The following is a 15,380-nucleotide window of genomic DNA, read 5'->3' as shown; positions in this document are numbered from 1 at the left end:
GACCTTACTGTCATGCCATTTAGCACAGAATTGCAGCACCAGAAGTAGAAAATTCTGAATTGTGGTATATTTGGCTTTGGCAATTCAACAGAGAAATGGCCTTGAAAAGGCCACAGGCTAGGATAGATGTAGGCTCCTGCACCTGTTGAAAGTGCAGTCCACGTGGATGTGTACTACTGATATGGTCATCAGATAGCAGTGAACTTTCTTTAAGAGTTTATATTGCTCATGAACTTCAGAATAAATGCTTTGGATGGATGATTTCCAACTTTCCAAGTTTGTTGTAATTTTTAAAAGTAACTTTTTTATTGATGCAGTAATTCACTTAGGCCATCATTTAAATATCTGCGGCTGTCCAAGCATTCACATGTGTGCACAGGGTGAAATGGGTGGATTGAAGGACATAATCCCCGCGATTTTTCAACCCGTCTGAAAAAACCCCACCAAACAGTTCTTTGTTTTCTTACCTAGGAAAGTTTTTCAGTTAGTCAGTGTCCTGCACATAAATCACAGGATTTCAACCCATCATTCAGTATTACTGTGCATCTCAAGGATGGCAAAAAAAAGAGAGATATATTTGTTAATTTCAAATCGTGAATTGGTCCTGGGGCGGTTTCTGCAGAACCACAGCTCCCTTTGAAAGAAGTTTCTGAATCATGGAACGCTACAGCAGCTAGAAGAATATTGGAAGCTGGCAGAATTTATAAACTTTATGAGATGAAGCCCAGAACGGGCTGCTTATATAGCTGAGATGAACCATCGCGTCTGATGAACCTTGGAAGTGCTCACTGGAGTTTAAATACCAAGAAGACAGCCTACAAATAAAATGGCATGGGTACGACCACGCTGTAAGAAGTCCCATATGCAGCGATGGATAGGGATAAAGCCATGGCCCATTGCCTCTGGCACTGCTGTATGAGAAATTCCCACAGCCTAACAGCCAGAGACTCAGCGTGGATGCGCAGAGGAGTTCTGCAAGGAGCTCCCATTGCGTACAGAGGAACAGTATAGCTCTGTTGGAAAGGGCCTGGTCAAGGCTTGCAGGAATCTTCTGGAAGTGCAAAAGCTCTGGTCTTCTTCTCAGTCACTATGAATGCATTATCCAGGGGCGGCCTAAAATTGACGGGGGTTGTAGACACCTGAGCTGGCCTTGGAAATGCCACCCAAACTGTGTTCTCATTGAGCTTTGCCGTGTCTCTGGTAGCCCAAGTGAGCCGTTGAACAGGACCACATGCTACCTTGGCTGGCCACCTCACTGCCTTTCTTCTTGCTCCATCACACCAGCCTTAGGCATTTCATGCCTAATTTCAGAAAGTTTTTATCGCTCCAAAGTCATGCTTTAACTTTCAAACCTGAGGATTACCTTAATTGAGAACTTGCTTTAAACATGGAGCAAAATGTGTGCAAGGTAGGCTGTTCTTCCCATTATGAGAAGAGGAAAGGTTTTGCTGCAGGTAGAAGACATTTCTTCCAAGAAGCCAGTGCAAAAAAATATGGATTGGGCAAAATTCCTCAAAAAAGTGTCAGAAAATGAGTCATGAAACTGAACTGAATGTGCATGACTGCTCACTGAGTGTCTTTGTCTGGTACTAAACGCTCACTCTCCCTGCACTCCCCCCCCCCCCCCCCCCTTTTTTTAAAACTTGTGTAATTATTCCAGTTATGGCATTGGCAATACTCCTGATATATTCCAATGTCAGCAAGATCAGAATCAGCCCTGGGAAACTCTATTCTTTATGTATAGTTTCAACAGCAGTGAGGCTTTCAGATAACAGAGGCTGTCAGCAAGCAGCCTGCCTCGTGCAGAGACTGAAAAACCTGAGGCTTACGAGAGGAAGAACACCGATTTTTTTAGTGTCTTCTGTCCAACTGCTTAACTGCATCCTTTTATGTGCATTTTTGGATGTTTTGCTGGATGAAAGCGCGAGCTACCAGAACTGTTGGGAGTGAGCTTTTACCAGTTGTGCTACTGTCCTCACCCTGCTGCGTGATGACAAGCATTGGGAGGGGTTTAACACGCAGGCCAATGTTTTACTCATTCCATCATTTACAGATGCGGTGGTCATTCTGTCCCCACTTGCTGGAGAATTTCCATATTTTATAAGTCGCTGGATCAAAACTTTTCTGTTGAGATGGGTGTGCCTCGCCACCAGTTGTTGTTCAGCCTGTTCCTTGTGTCAAAGGACTAGGAGAGATGGTGAGATCCCCTCACATTCCTTCTTTCTCACAATCTCTAGCTAGGAGTGATTTCCTTTTATATGGAAGCGCTGCTGCTATAACATATTTCACAACAGCCTGAGGGCTAGAAGAAGTAATCTAACACTGGAGAGACCTGAAATGAATTTTTGTCTATCTGAGGTGTGCTAATGCCTTTGGACTCACTCCTGGGAAAGCGTATTTTGGGTAGTGCCCTATTCTGCTGGTCTCTAGTAAGTGTATTTTGAGAGGTCCTAGGCAATCTCCTCCCTTCTTTTGCGATTCTGGCTGGGTTTAGATGCGAGTAAGATGCCAAGCTGCTCAGACAAGGACAGTTCCGGGCATGACCAAAGTAAAACTGTAGGTACTGAGGGGAGGTTATGTGAAAGGGAGGTGCCATCTCAGTTTAGACATGTTCCTGGTTGGGTGGCAGCTGGGCAGGGACTGCAATTTTGGATTTAAATGCCTGACTCTCATCTCAGTCCTGCGGTAGGTGCGTACGTCTTTTATTAGAGCTGGTCCCTGTAGGTCTCGATCAAGATAGCTTGTAACCACCTTGGCTGGAGAGGCAAATACACTGAAAAGCTTTGATTCTGCCAGACCTTGCGCAAATCAAGTCACTCTTTTCTCAATCCTTTTCAATATCAAACTCCTTAACAAATACTGAGCTGGACTATGAACGCTGATCAATGTCAACACTGTTCTGTACCATTCTGCCAGTTCTAGCATATTATTAACTGTTCCGGTGTCTTATAGAAATATCAGACCGTGAGAACTAGTCTCATTAACGAGACTTAAACACCCGCTCCTTGAGACTTAGGTAGGATGGGACGTTTTGTCACGAAGCTTTGCTGTCTAAGTGTTTCATGGACAGTCCTAGCTTGCAGTTGTAGCATTGTGATAGTCGTGATAGTGTAAAGTAAAAAGCAAGATGAGGTAGGTACATGGCATGAAAAAGCAGCTCTTACGAAACTGAGGCAATTGGAGAAATAGAAAATCTTTCCTCAAAATTTGACACAAAAGTGTGAATCTCTACATTTTATTCCGTTTAAGTATCTAAAGTAGGATCCGATTCAGTGCCTTGTGGAGGAGTCCTTCTTTCTCCTGCTTGCAGCTGGAGGGGGAAGCCAGACAACGGACAAACCCAAACACCTAACACAGGTGACACTCACCCCTGGCCTCAAATTGTGAGAGAAGCGTGTAGAGAAGAACCTGCCCCACTGCTTACACGAAGCTCTAGTTCCTTCCATAGGCCTGCCCAACTTCTGCAGCAAATCTAACTTTTTATGTAGCAGAGGAAAGAAGCCAAGCCAAAACGAGCCAAATGTTTTGCATTAACCAGCGCAGAGAGTCTGCTGTGGAGGATGATTCATAGCAGGAGCCTATCTCTCTCAGCTCCTCTGAATTGACTCTACAGAAGATATTTTCTTTTTGTTGCAATAAACTTAGGAAAATTAGTGTCACCAGGCTAAAATTAGCCTTTATTAATTCTGCCCTCAGTTGTAAATCCCTGCAAGAAGAAAGCACCTCAGTTTGCAGTGCATAACTTCTGGTTCAGTATACTCACTGGAGGTCTTCAGCTCTAGTTTTCACGAGCACAGGGTACTAACAGACAGTGCTGGTAGCACGTCTGGTGTTTGACCTTGTTTCATTTGCATTTCTTTTTTTAAAAAACCTCACATGTATTTTTCCACATATTTTTAAAAGAGAGTTAATACAGCTTAACAGCAATAGTTTTATCTCTGCAGGTGGGGGAACGATCACACCCTGTAAAAATAATGGGCTTGCCATTCCTTGGCTTCCACTAAGTATGAGTGTGTGGTCTGAGGTTCCAAAGCTGCAGGGATGTTCTGGACTTTTCAGACAGTGCATGCCTAAGTGAGCTTTTTGAATAGGTGGGAAAAGGCTCCTCATCTACTAAATATGTCAACATTTCTGTTCAGAATTTATTCCCGTTTATATCGTGAACAAGTAGGGTGGGGAAAGGTAAGATAAAAATATAAACATTCTAGAGTCAGATTAGAAGGATTTTACAAAATACCTCTCATAACGAGGCAAGATAAATTTATTTGTGAATTAAAATGTGTCCATAACCACAAATCCAGGGTTAGTTCTGTATGTTAGTTGTGATCTTCATGAAAAACAAGATTCTGAAATATTTTGCGTGACAGAACTGAATCTTCAGCTCATGATTATAAATCTAAGGTCTGCAATAACAAGAAGCAGGCTGGAATTGGAACATCTCATACTTTTTATTTATTTATCCTCATAACTCTACCATGATGATGGAGAGTCTACTCCTGTTAAGAGCAATAACATTCTCCCCATTCCATAGAGGGGAAGAAGACGCATCAAAGCAGATGACCCGAATCAGGTGTAAATTTCCCTACATTTGTTGCAGACAATGTGACTAAGTTTCTGGACTCCCCTTCTTGCTTAAATTCGAATTTGTAAGTTGCTGTTAAGGGATCAGCTGGGATGGTTTGTCCACATTTCAAATGAACTGGAGACAAACTTAAGGAACCTACCCCTACACTGAAGATCACAGTTCCATGCCAGTGCCCATTCAGTCCCTGTTGCCCAGCAGTGCAGTCAGCTATTGACAGCATCAGCCGCGGCAGAGATTCCGGATGTTGGCTGGAACTGTCAAATCCATAAAATCCACAGAATATTTGCCAGCCAGAGTTGCACAAGGCAGATTCACCCATAAGTATTTGAGAGTCTGGGTATATTTATGCTTCCCTCCACTCCTTTCATGGATGAAGCAAGCGTTATTTGCTAAACCTGTAATATTTTACCCTAACAGGCCATTTAGTCTTTCCTTATAGCAAAAGCACATCTGCTGCAGAGAAAGATGCTGCTGTAAAGTATGTAAGCAGCTAACAGCTTTAATTACTTAACTACAAGCTCACGTGAGTCTTGTAACAGCTAGAGAAATGGTGAAAAGGACTAATTAATGACAAGCATAAATCAAAATAAGAACCAACCAAACCATTCTACTTGATTGCCTGTGGTACCTAGAGCCAGATGACTTCACTAAGCTGTTTAAGAATGCATGTATCCAGGAGTGCATGACTGAAAATGACACCTTTTTCTCCAGGGAATGGCCTCATTCTCAAAGTTTGGATCCAGACCTGAGTTCCCTCAAATCTTAGGCTTTTATAAGGCTCCTTTCAGACACAAGGACTAATACTAATTGATGTTTTTTTTTTTTTAATTAATTCATCAAGGGGATATTTTTCCATGGAATTATCTTTGTAAAAATCCTCAGACATTGTAAAACAAAATAACTCTCAAAAGAACTCAAACCTAGCCTGACCAATTTTTATTTTCAAAAGAGTTATTTCCACTTTTAACATAAGAAAGGTATCTTGAAGAGCACACCTGAACAGTGAGCTAACTTCTTGCAGAAGAAAAAAACTCCAGAGAAGTTTCGATGGGCACTGATCATTAAGATCCAGTTTTGAAAAGCCGTATGAATCCCTCTATAAATGGCACAAATGCTAAAAGTATTTTTAACGTACAAAGATGTTCTCAATGTACAAAGAATATACAGTGTCAGCTAGCTTCTGTAGGCCAATAAGCAAGAAAAGGAAAATTCGGCAGCTCATCTGTAAATAAAGCATGTGCCCATAAAAAGAATTAAGCATTTTTTTGAATGTAGCCAAAAGTTCACACCAAGAGACCTGCTGCAGAGAAAGCATTCCTTCTGTATGGGCTTAATCACACAGAGATACATCATTTTCTGCTATAAATAAGTTCAATGCAGTTGATGATAGTGGAACCGTATTGATGCTCATCCATTTCTTTTCCCTCTCCCACATTTTTGGAAGAACTGCATAGTATTCTATGCTGTTCGGCATTTTAAGAGCTTTTTAAAAAGTTGAAAAACCTGAAAAAAATGAAGTTGAAAATAGGAAAAAGCTGATGGTTTACTATTTTATTATATATCTCTTGTTCAATAATAAATCTGTAATATCATTTCAGAAAATAACGTTCTAAATCATACAAACATTTTACAATTGCAACTTATCATCTGTATTCAAAGAAAACAGCAGCATAAGCCCATCAGAAGGCTAATGTAATTTTAAGGTACCTCTGCATACATTCTGTTATTCTGGTTTATAAAGCCGTCTTAGGTGCAGAAGGAAGAAGGGCTTTTTAATGGGTTAGGCTTTAAAGCAGCAAATAAGCAACATGGAGAGTCAAGGCAAGAGGTGAGGAGAATTAGACAAGGATACTAATTACACTCACTTGCCTTCTATAGGAGCTTGCTACCTAGTTAAAGTGCCAGCATAGTGTCTGTCATTTTAAATATCACAATGGTCACACAGATAATACAAATAGACAGGGTTGCATTTACTACACCCCATTTTTAATAAAAAACACTTCTCACAAACAGATATTTCCAACTCTTGCATAGTCTTGTATGAAAACACTTATAATCTTTGCTTTTACACGCAACCACATATAATGAATATACCATAATTGCACGGCAACAATTAAAAATCTACATAATTTAGAAACTGACATTTTAGTTACCTGAAGTAATTTTTTGCAATCTCACTCTTGCTGCCTAGTAAGTTCGTTAGAATTCAAATACTATAGAAACAATGCTTCAAAGAAAACGAATCAGAAGCCATTTACAAAGGTACAAAATATACAGGAAAGTTAACCTCTCATTAAATAAAATATACAGATTAGCTGATGTTCCAAAGCATTAGCTAACACCTTATTTTAAGGGATAAACTTCCAGGGAGCTTTTCCTCCCCAATACAGGACAATTGCACAACAGTTCCTTTCTCTGAATGCTTACGCAGTGAGTCACGCTCATTTTAACTCCTGACAATAAAGAACTGAGTTGATCATTTTGCATAGCGAGGGCCAAAAATGATCCCTGGTGGACTCACAGTAAAGTCAATGGGAAACCCCAGAGATCAGTTTCACCTAAGGTATCACAGCCTATTTAAACATTTATAGCAATAACGCCAATCATTATCACTGCGGTGGCTGTTAAACCTCCATGGGAATTCTCCTGCAATCTAGCAATCGACGTACCATTAAAATAAAGTGTTGCCAACATACTCTGCGTACGCACTGTTGTTAAAATAGTGCGCTATGAAAACCGCCTACTTACTCTTAAACTGATCTCCCTGAAAACAACTGAGTTTTAGAAAAAATAACGTGTTCCCACTAAACCAGCCATTGTAATTTAACAGTTTGGAATGAATGGTAAGTGCTTGTATGTTAAGTTAGCAAAGACGTGTAACACCAGCTACGATTACAGCAGTGTCGCATCCCTGACGTTTACTCTTGGTCCAGGCGTATATTAACCATGGCAAAGCATCGGCCTACGCTCTGAAAGAATGGCACGACGAAAACATCAGTCAGGCTCTTCCATACAGTTCGCACTGAAGGCAAGACCATGAGACAGGTTTTCACGAAAGGCACCACAATCCTGCAAAAGAAAGAAGATTTCAAGATTGCTGCTGCCACGGCACGGAGAAATCAGGATAAACAAAACTAAGCGTGAGATCTTCTGAAAGAGTAAGTGATTTTGTAACTTGAAATCGCTAAACAAGCCGATTTTACATGCCTGCACTCATTCTCCATCAATGTCGTTCGCTCACAGCCTCACACCCGCACATACAGAAGCACCACGATGCATGCGGTCCTCCCTCTGGCCACTACCATTTGTGTGCAACACAGGGGACAGGAGACGCCAGCTTTCTTTTCATCATGTCTCTGCTTCTTCTAACTTGGCAATGCTGAGCTAACATTTGGACGTGCCTTTTACAGAGGTGAACTTCTGCTGTTCTCTCCCCGCTGCTGGAAGGGCTGGTGTACGTGATCTGCTGCAACCTTGATGCCACCCCACTGTGGCTGAGGAGCAGAGTCATCTGCTAAGGACTCTTCTGCGCTGTGGGCATACTTGAGTGTGGGTCTTCAGGGCTTGACAGAAACACCACGTTCCCCAGTTTGATCGACTGGGAACGGTGCTCTTGACGATCTGTTCTTGCTCTGCTGTCTCCTTGGGTGTTTCTTTTACCCCTCTCTCTCTCACACGCACAAATGCACAGGCACACATGCACATCGCCATTCTACCCATCTCACATCGCTGCTACAAGTTGCTACAATAAAAAAGAAACAGTAAAGCAATATCCAGTTACACTGGATTACTAGAGTACAGACACATGCCGAACCCCAGAAAAACGGGATCTTGCTGACACTGTAAAGGTTTTAATCTGTGGGTCAGAAACTAAGCTAGAATGAGGTCAAAACTCCCAGCCAGGGGAAAAGATCTTTTTAATCACTCAGGGTGCATATTTGAAAGTACTGTGCTTTCATCTCCTGAGCACTAGTAACCATCTGGAGATGCTCTCCATATGTCCCATCTTCAAAGCAATGTCACTAGCGGTGGCTTAAGCCAAGGATGCCAACAACGGAGGCGAGCCAGAAGTACATATATGGGCAGCTCCCGAGGGTCAGGGGATATGCTATTTTAAGTTATTCTCTCGTTTTAATCATTTACTGGCCAAACCTCCTGGTGATTTCACTAAGCTGGATGTTCTTATTTGGATGCAGACAAATTAAATGTATAACTAATTTATATAATACTGAAGTGGTACTAGAGCAAGGTTTTAAAAAATCTCTGTGTCATCTATAACACATTTATTTCCCAAATTAGGTAGAATAAGCTATAGATTCTCTTGATAAAGATAATAAACTCTGTTCTAGTTTGCTGTTGCACTCAGAATTTAAGATCCCAGTCTAGCATCCACGTAATTCCATTGCAGAACTCTCATCAACTTTGGTTGGAATCACAGGAAATATTTAATTTACTATTTCATCATAAGTCTGAAAAACATGTAAATGTTGTGTATTTCCAATCAGTACTGCTCAGAATGACAAAGTAGGAAAAAACACTGTACATTGGAAAAAAAGTTGAAGCTTACAAATGCAAAGAGTCAAAATCAATTATTTTCAGTGTTTGTCTAACCAGATTCTCAGCTTTTATCACACAATGCAAGCTATATACTAGTATGTCTATGCTGCACTCTAAGCTAACCCAGATGGATTTAAACAAGAATAGTTTTTCTAAAACCTTCTCTTTTTTTGTCTCTGCTGAAACAGCTAGTAATATACACACCATATAGAACTGTGAGCGTTACTGGAATAATGTGTATCTAGGTTTAAACAACTCAGTAGGTGGTTTTATAACCACCTACAGTATCACTGCATATAGAATAGATAATTTCTAGAGAATAAAATTTGGGCTTCACGTGTTAGAATACAGTTGATAAACATCAGCAATGCAAAGGGAAAAAACCTGGTATTTCTCCAAGCAACACAGGGAAAACACCAGAAATCGCTACTCAGCTTGTGTTGACTTCACCCCTTTTCCATTTCAGCTAGTTTATAAAGGCTATGTCACTGCTCCTTTGCTGCCATCTAAAATTAATTTGGCCTGCATTTTTTAAAAAATCTAACTGAATTGCAGAGAAGCAGAAAAGCCGATGTTTCTATTGGACCCTCTGTTGACAGGATCACACAAAATAGAAACTAAACAAATACCACACCATGCAGAAGTTTCACAGAAAGATGTAGTGAATCACCAGGACATCATTAAGGAAGGATGGAAAAGCAGTGATCGTACTACTTGCAACTGTTGTAGACATCATTCACACAGTACCAGAACTCAGCCTCTTTTGATAATGTTACATACAATAAATATCAAAAAGTTTTGGTAATGTTTTATAATCTTTTCACACCTGCTATCCAATTTTATGGTAGATGTACGTAAAAAACAATGTAGGCTGTGTAGGAGGATATGTGAAACATGCTAGCACCAAACCTTATTAATGTAAATGACTTTCAATTTTAAAAGAAAAGTCAGTCTACTTGGACAACGATTACTCAAACACCTTTCCTCAGAGAAGAAAGTCCTTTACACCCAAGAGAGCAGTAAAATGCATTTTCTAACTTTTAAAAAATGAGAGTGTCTCTACATATGTATCTACATGTATGTAAGTAGGCATCCTGGTCTGGATAGGTCATGTTATCCTACTGTGCAGCATTTCCAAATCATCAGAGGGTGCAATGTGCCTTCGTGGAGTGGCCAGGCACACTTGAAAAACAAACCGCCAAGCGCCATTAGAAGCTATGTATTTGTTTTCGTGATCTGTCAAATAAAGATTAACATACACATCCTTTACTCCCAGGGCTGTGGGTTTACTGCAGTCTGCACTTCTAGTCACAGAGATGGTAACTGCTTGCTTGAGTAACGTTTAACAGTGGAAGTAAAGTCGGTATATCCCGAGGACATCAACATTTACCGCAACATCGGTACTACTAGTGTTACCACATGGCACAGCACTGCAAAGAAAATCAAAGCTCTGTTGAATTTGGCATCTAAGCTGACGCGTGGCCAAGGTATTTCAACTACCTACACAACCTCTCATTGAATCTTGCTACGTATATATATCATAAAATACCCATCCTTTCACTAAGTAGAAGGAATCACCTCTTGTGGGAACTGCTGAACTGAACAGAGCAAATTACCCCATTTTTTCCATCCTATCTTAGTTTCTCTTCTTTCTTTTCACAGTATGGCAGTTACAAAGTCATGTAATATGTAACCTGTTAACGTTTCTCGCTTTTGCTCTCGTTATTTTTTTTCTGCTAATGCCTGAGTGAGCATTGTCGAGAACCAAACACCTCCTGGAAATGGCAAAGCACAATTTAATTCCCACTGATAAGGGCATTTTCAGCTCAAAGCAGCTCAACTTTTCACAGAGTTGGGCAAGGTGGCTGGAGCAGTCCTTCCATATTAATTCAGATTCCTGCTTCAAAGTGAAGAATTGCATCTTCTCCTGAAAAGTTTTTCAAAATGGAACCTCAGACATGTCTTGGTTCTATTTTTCAAATGCTACATACCATTCAGTGGTTAAATTGCCTAAGTCCAAGTATGCACATGTACTACACCATGATTTTGAATTAAAAGTCTTGCATGTCTCTACAATACAAGCAAGCATTGTGAACAGACGGCTAAATACTACCTAGCAATTGCAGAGCTTCTTGCTGAGTCCCATTTAACGCTTGGCATATTTATGAGTGAGGCAAGAGATAACCACCAAAACCTTCCGGGACCCATACATAGTGTATGAAGTGCATTAAACTCAAATATTATATACCCCAGCACCTGGCTAGACTGGAAAAGATACAGCTGAAAACAAAGCAAGACTACATCCACCTACTTCCTCGTCAGAAGCCCAGGGATATACACTGACATGAATAAAGAGGCATCAAGGCAACACCAGATCATCATGTGGGTCCTCGTAGCATAGCTGTACTGTAATTTGATTTCAGACAGCCAACAGGGAGGTGGTTTTGGGGTTGAGTATGGTAGCAATAAGTTATGTAAATGGAGGTGTGGAGAAAGAGGTAAGAGGTGATCCATGTCCACTTCTCTGCATGTAAGTCCCTGGCTACACCTTAGCACTGTGAATGGAAGCTCAAGCCAAGAGGAGCTCTGAGTACCTACTGCTCCAGCTGATGACACGAGCATAAAACTGGCCAAGTCCTTGTGCTTTAGAGCCCATCTCAGATCCAAGACTCCAGCTAGGGATCCTCAAATGAACCACTGATTCTCACCATAAATATCTAACATACCGGAATGCTATTCAGACAAGACTACAACAATGCATATATGAGATTCAAGTGGTAATTTCCAAGAGCTGGCAAACATGTGGCTCGGGAAAAAGAATCAGTCCCTGACCTATAATAAATATCATGATTTTGCATGTGCTACCTGGAAAAACAGCAGTGTTCTGCTCATGTTAAAAAATCAATTACCTTAACAACCTCAATCTAAGGACACGTTTAAAAGCTTGCTAATATTCACAGAAAGACATTAAAACTCAGTCTGACAAATTCTGCCACGTATAGTCTGTGGTGAGAATGACAGCCATCAAAAAGGAGAAGAAATGTGGAGAAGTTGCCTTCCTTGAACTGGCTTGCATGTAGGTCACCAGCCTGTTCTCTGGCACAGTTTCAGCTCATCACTATATTTTACTAGGTAGTGTAAAACTGGATTCTGGCTCAAGCAGCCACCTTGAGAACAGGAACAGAATATGCTCCATCTTTATAAGTAAAAAGGAAAATGAAAGCGTACTATTACATATTTCTTACTCAGCTTTCTTTTTGCTTTCCACAAAGTCTCACATTTTTGCTTCCTTCTGTAGCAAGCTTTTTGCTGGTAAAAGACTATCAAGCACGAGGGGTACAACTCATGAGGTGTCCTGGACGCATGAGGAATGCCGAGCCAGACTTTTGTGGATTTTTAGCATGCTGACAAAAGTGCAATAACAGGTGTGACAATCAACAGAGCTTTGTGCCTGAGCACTTCCAAAAGCTGTTGAAACATGTTCAAATTTAGCCTCGGGAAAGGCTCCCCTGTGACAGATCAACATCGTCTTCGCACTGGTTTGGATGGCGAAGGTGAGGCACAGAAGCTCTGGTAAGTCCTCCCGCAGGCAGCCATGGGGGAGGGTGTGCCCAGGGTTTTCCCATGACGTTTCAACAGCTGAAGACAGAGCTACAGTGGAATTCCCTTCCTCTCACCCACAAAACAAGGAGTTGCTATTTTTTTTCAGACCCAATGGGGCTACACGGGAGCCCGGACCATGGGTTTAGGGTCCCTACACCTGCACTGCTCCTGCGGTACCCTCCCAAATGCAGAAACTTTGACCTCCTTATTCCCAAGAAACCTGGAACATGGAGAGCTGCAGAGAAGCCAACTTGGTCTCAGTGTGTTCCACCTTTGTGCTGAAACAAATCCAGCTTGTAGCTGTGGGAAGATGAGACAGTGCTGCTTTGGATGGTAGCAGTGGATGGGGTCCAAGGGGGTGCAGACAGCGCTACTGAGTTACATGATTCTTTCACACCCATCCCAGGTGCAAGGAAGATCAAAATGAAAGATGGCTTCCATAGTGACCATGAATGTAGGGAAAGAAAATTAGTTGTTGGGGAAGCAAGTGTGTTTACAGAAAGTCAAGGGAAACTTTTCAAACGAAGTGCCACATTCAAACAGTCCTATTTCAGATGTACTGAGAACCCACAGTTCCTGGGAGAGTCACTGGGGACTACCTGCATAAATAGCAACTGACCTCTGAGTCCTGGTTCAGCAAAACTCATGTCTATGTACCCAAGCTGTGAAATCCAGATACAAGATTATCCCGAAGCATGAAAACTTGTTAGAGTCTTAATAAGTTTAGCATCAATGAGTTCTTCCACAGATATTCCACTGCTGGAAATCTATACGGCCACCAAAACCTCTCCCAGTAACGTGGTACAGTACAGCACAGCGACAGCTGACAGACCTGAAAGTCTGGGCACGCTATACAATGTTCATTGTAATTCAGGGAGTAGCAGGTGAGCAGTTCTAAACTACACTGCAGCTCCTTTACATATTATGCAAACTTTATGCTCCAAAAATCAAGTGAATCATTTTTTGAAGCGGCTCCTGACAAGGTCATCAACCCAAACCTCCATTCCACTTTTGAAAACTGAAATCTGCACCCAAAAGGTTGCAGCCACAGGTTCAGACAACCAATGTATTCCTATTGCTTTGAGATTGTCCCTTAGTTTCTGGATTGTATTTTTTTTCCCCTAACAACTTCTTCATGATTGCAGTGTCATCCAAGTCAAATGAGACTGCTCAAAACCCATGCATACAGAAAATCCTGGTCTGCAGGAACGATGTTGATAATCCATATTCACCCCCTCCTCTGCAGCCTGCTGGATTCTCAGCTCTTTCCTCAAGCTCATTCTTTTCCCTGCCTCCCTGACTTCTCCACCACCATCTGCCTTTCTGGTCTCCAGGCACTCTTCCCTAGTGTTTTGCCTGTATATTCTGTTTCAAGTACACCAAGTTTGCTGTGACTTGGAGGGCTACTGTATCTGCCTGCGAACCTGGGCCATGGCCAGAAGCAGCCGTCCCGAGCTCAGCGGGGGTTCCTTGCTGAGGTGGAAGTCTGCGAGGGCAAAAAAGGAAGAGGTAACGCTACTGAGAAGGCATCAGGTGTCATCCTTCATTCCAAATACACACGCTGTAACGACGTAACGACCGGTACAGGGAACACCGGCAACCGCCATCGCTCCGCCAAGCAGCCAGCGCTGCGGCAGGTGCCAGGCAGAGGGTGAAACGGGCTCTCTGCCGCGGGGAGCTCCCGCAGCCCGCGGGCAGCAGCCAGGCGGGGGCCGAATGGCGGAGAGCGCTGTTCTCCCCGCTGCCCCCCGCGGAGGCGGCGGGCTGACCCCCAGCGCTCGGCCCCGCCAGCGCCCGGCACCCCCAGCGCCCGGCCCCGCTGCCCCCCCAGCGCCCGGCACCCCCAGCGCCCGGCCCCGCTGCCCACCCAGGGCCCGGCCCCCCAGCGCCCGGCCCCGCTCACTCACCAGACGTGCAGGCAGCTGAGGGCCGCGAAGGCGACGCCCGCAGCCAGGGCCAGCGGCACGGCCAGGGCCAGCGTCAGCAGCTTGTAGATCAGGTACTTGCTGAGCTCGAAGAGAGCGTGGCTGCAGACCCAGACTCTGTCGCAGGAGTGGGTCAGCTCGGGCTCCGCGATCACGTCCTCGAACCCCAGCTGGAAGGAGAAGCGGCTCCGGCGTTACGCGGGGGCTGGGAGCGCACATCACCCTCCCTCCCGTCCCCGCCCGCCCCGCGGCCCCCGCGCACCTGGAGGTGGGCATTCAGGCCGCGGGGGTCGCGGTCCCGCTCGTCCTCCGCGCCCTTCTCCGCCTCTGGCAGCGCGGGGCCGCCGCCCCGCGGGAAGCTGTCGTCGTCCATGAAGATGCGGGTGTCGGCCTTCTCCCTCTCCAGCCCCATGGCGCTGCCCCCGCCGCTCCGCCGCTCCCGGCCCGGCCCGGCCCGGCTCGGCCCTGCCCCGTCCGCCGCCGGGCTGGGGCGGAGCGGGGCCGCCCGGGACACGCCCCGCGGGCCGCGCCGCCGGGGCCAGGAGCAGGGAGCGGGGGATGCGGGCCGTCGGGCCTCGGGTGGCCGCCGCGGGGCTGGCCGCCGTGCGGGTCGGGGCTTGCGGCCGGGCCCCCCGCAGCCGCCCGGGACGTGTCGGCCTGCCCCGTTCGCGTGAAATCCCCGGCCGGCTGCTCCCCCCCCTCTTCGGGCG

General features: G+C 44.1%; 1 protein-coding gene across 1 annotated transcript; it reads right to left on the bottom strand.

The window, feature by feature from the left end:
- Positions 1 to 6,121: 6,121 nt before the first annotated feature.
- Positions 6,122 to 15,147, bottom strand: CAV2 (caveolin 2). The gene is made up of 3 exons (XM_075429224.1): positions 14,933 to 15,147; positions 14,653 to 14,840; positions 6,122 to 7,654 (listed from the first exon to the last, which is right to left on the bottom strand). The coding sequence occupies exons 1-3, from the start codon at positions 15,080 to 15,082 to the stop codon at positions 7,504 to 7,506; spliced, it is 489 nt and encodes a 162-aa protein (XP_075285339.1). The 5' UTR covers positions 15,083 to 15,147; the 3' UTR covers positions 6,122 to 7,503.
- Between the last annotated feature and the right edge of the window lie 233 nt (positions 15,148 to 15,380).

Source organism: Opisthocomus hoazin, chromosome 8, assembly GCF_030867145.1.
Source record: "Opisthocomus hoazin isolate bOpiHoa1 chromosome 8, bOpiHoa1.hap1, whole genome shotgun sequence".
Lineage (NCBI taxonomy): Eukaryota > Metazoa > Chordata > Aves > Opisthocomiformes > Opisthocomidae > Opisthocomus > Opisthocomus hoazin.
Note: the sequence above shows the minus strand (reverse complement) of the source record. Positions and strands in the feature narration are given on the sequence as shown.

What these genes read in the sequence shown, in the direction of transcription:
- CAV2 (XM_075429224.1), bottom strand. Translation starts at nt 15,082, where the DNA reads ATGGGGCTGGAGAGGGAGAAGGCCGACACCCGCATCTTCATGGACGAC. An exon ending in GCCTGAATGCCCACCTCCAG is followed by an intron (nt 14,841 to 14,932) that starts GTGCGCGGGGGC and finishes TTCTCCTTCCAG; the next exon opens with CTGGGGTTCGAGGACGTGAT. An exon ending in CTCAGCTGCCTGCACGTCTG is followed by an intron (nt 7,655 to 14,652) that starts GTGAGTGAGCGG and finishes TTTCTTTTGCAG; the next exon opens with GATTGTGGTGCCTTTCGTGA.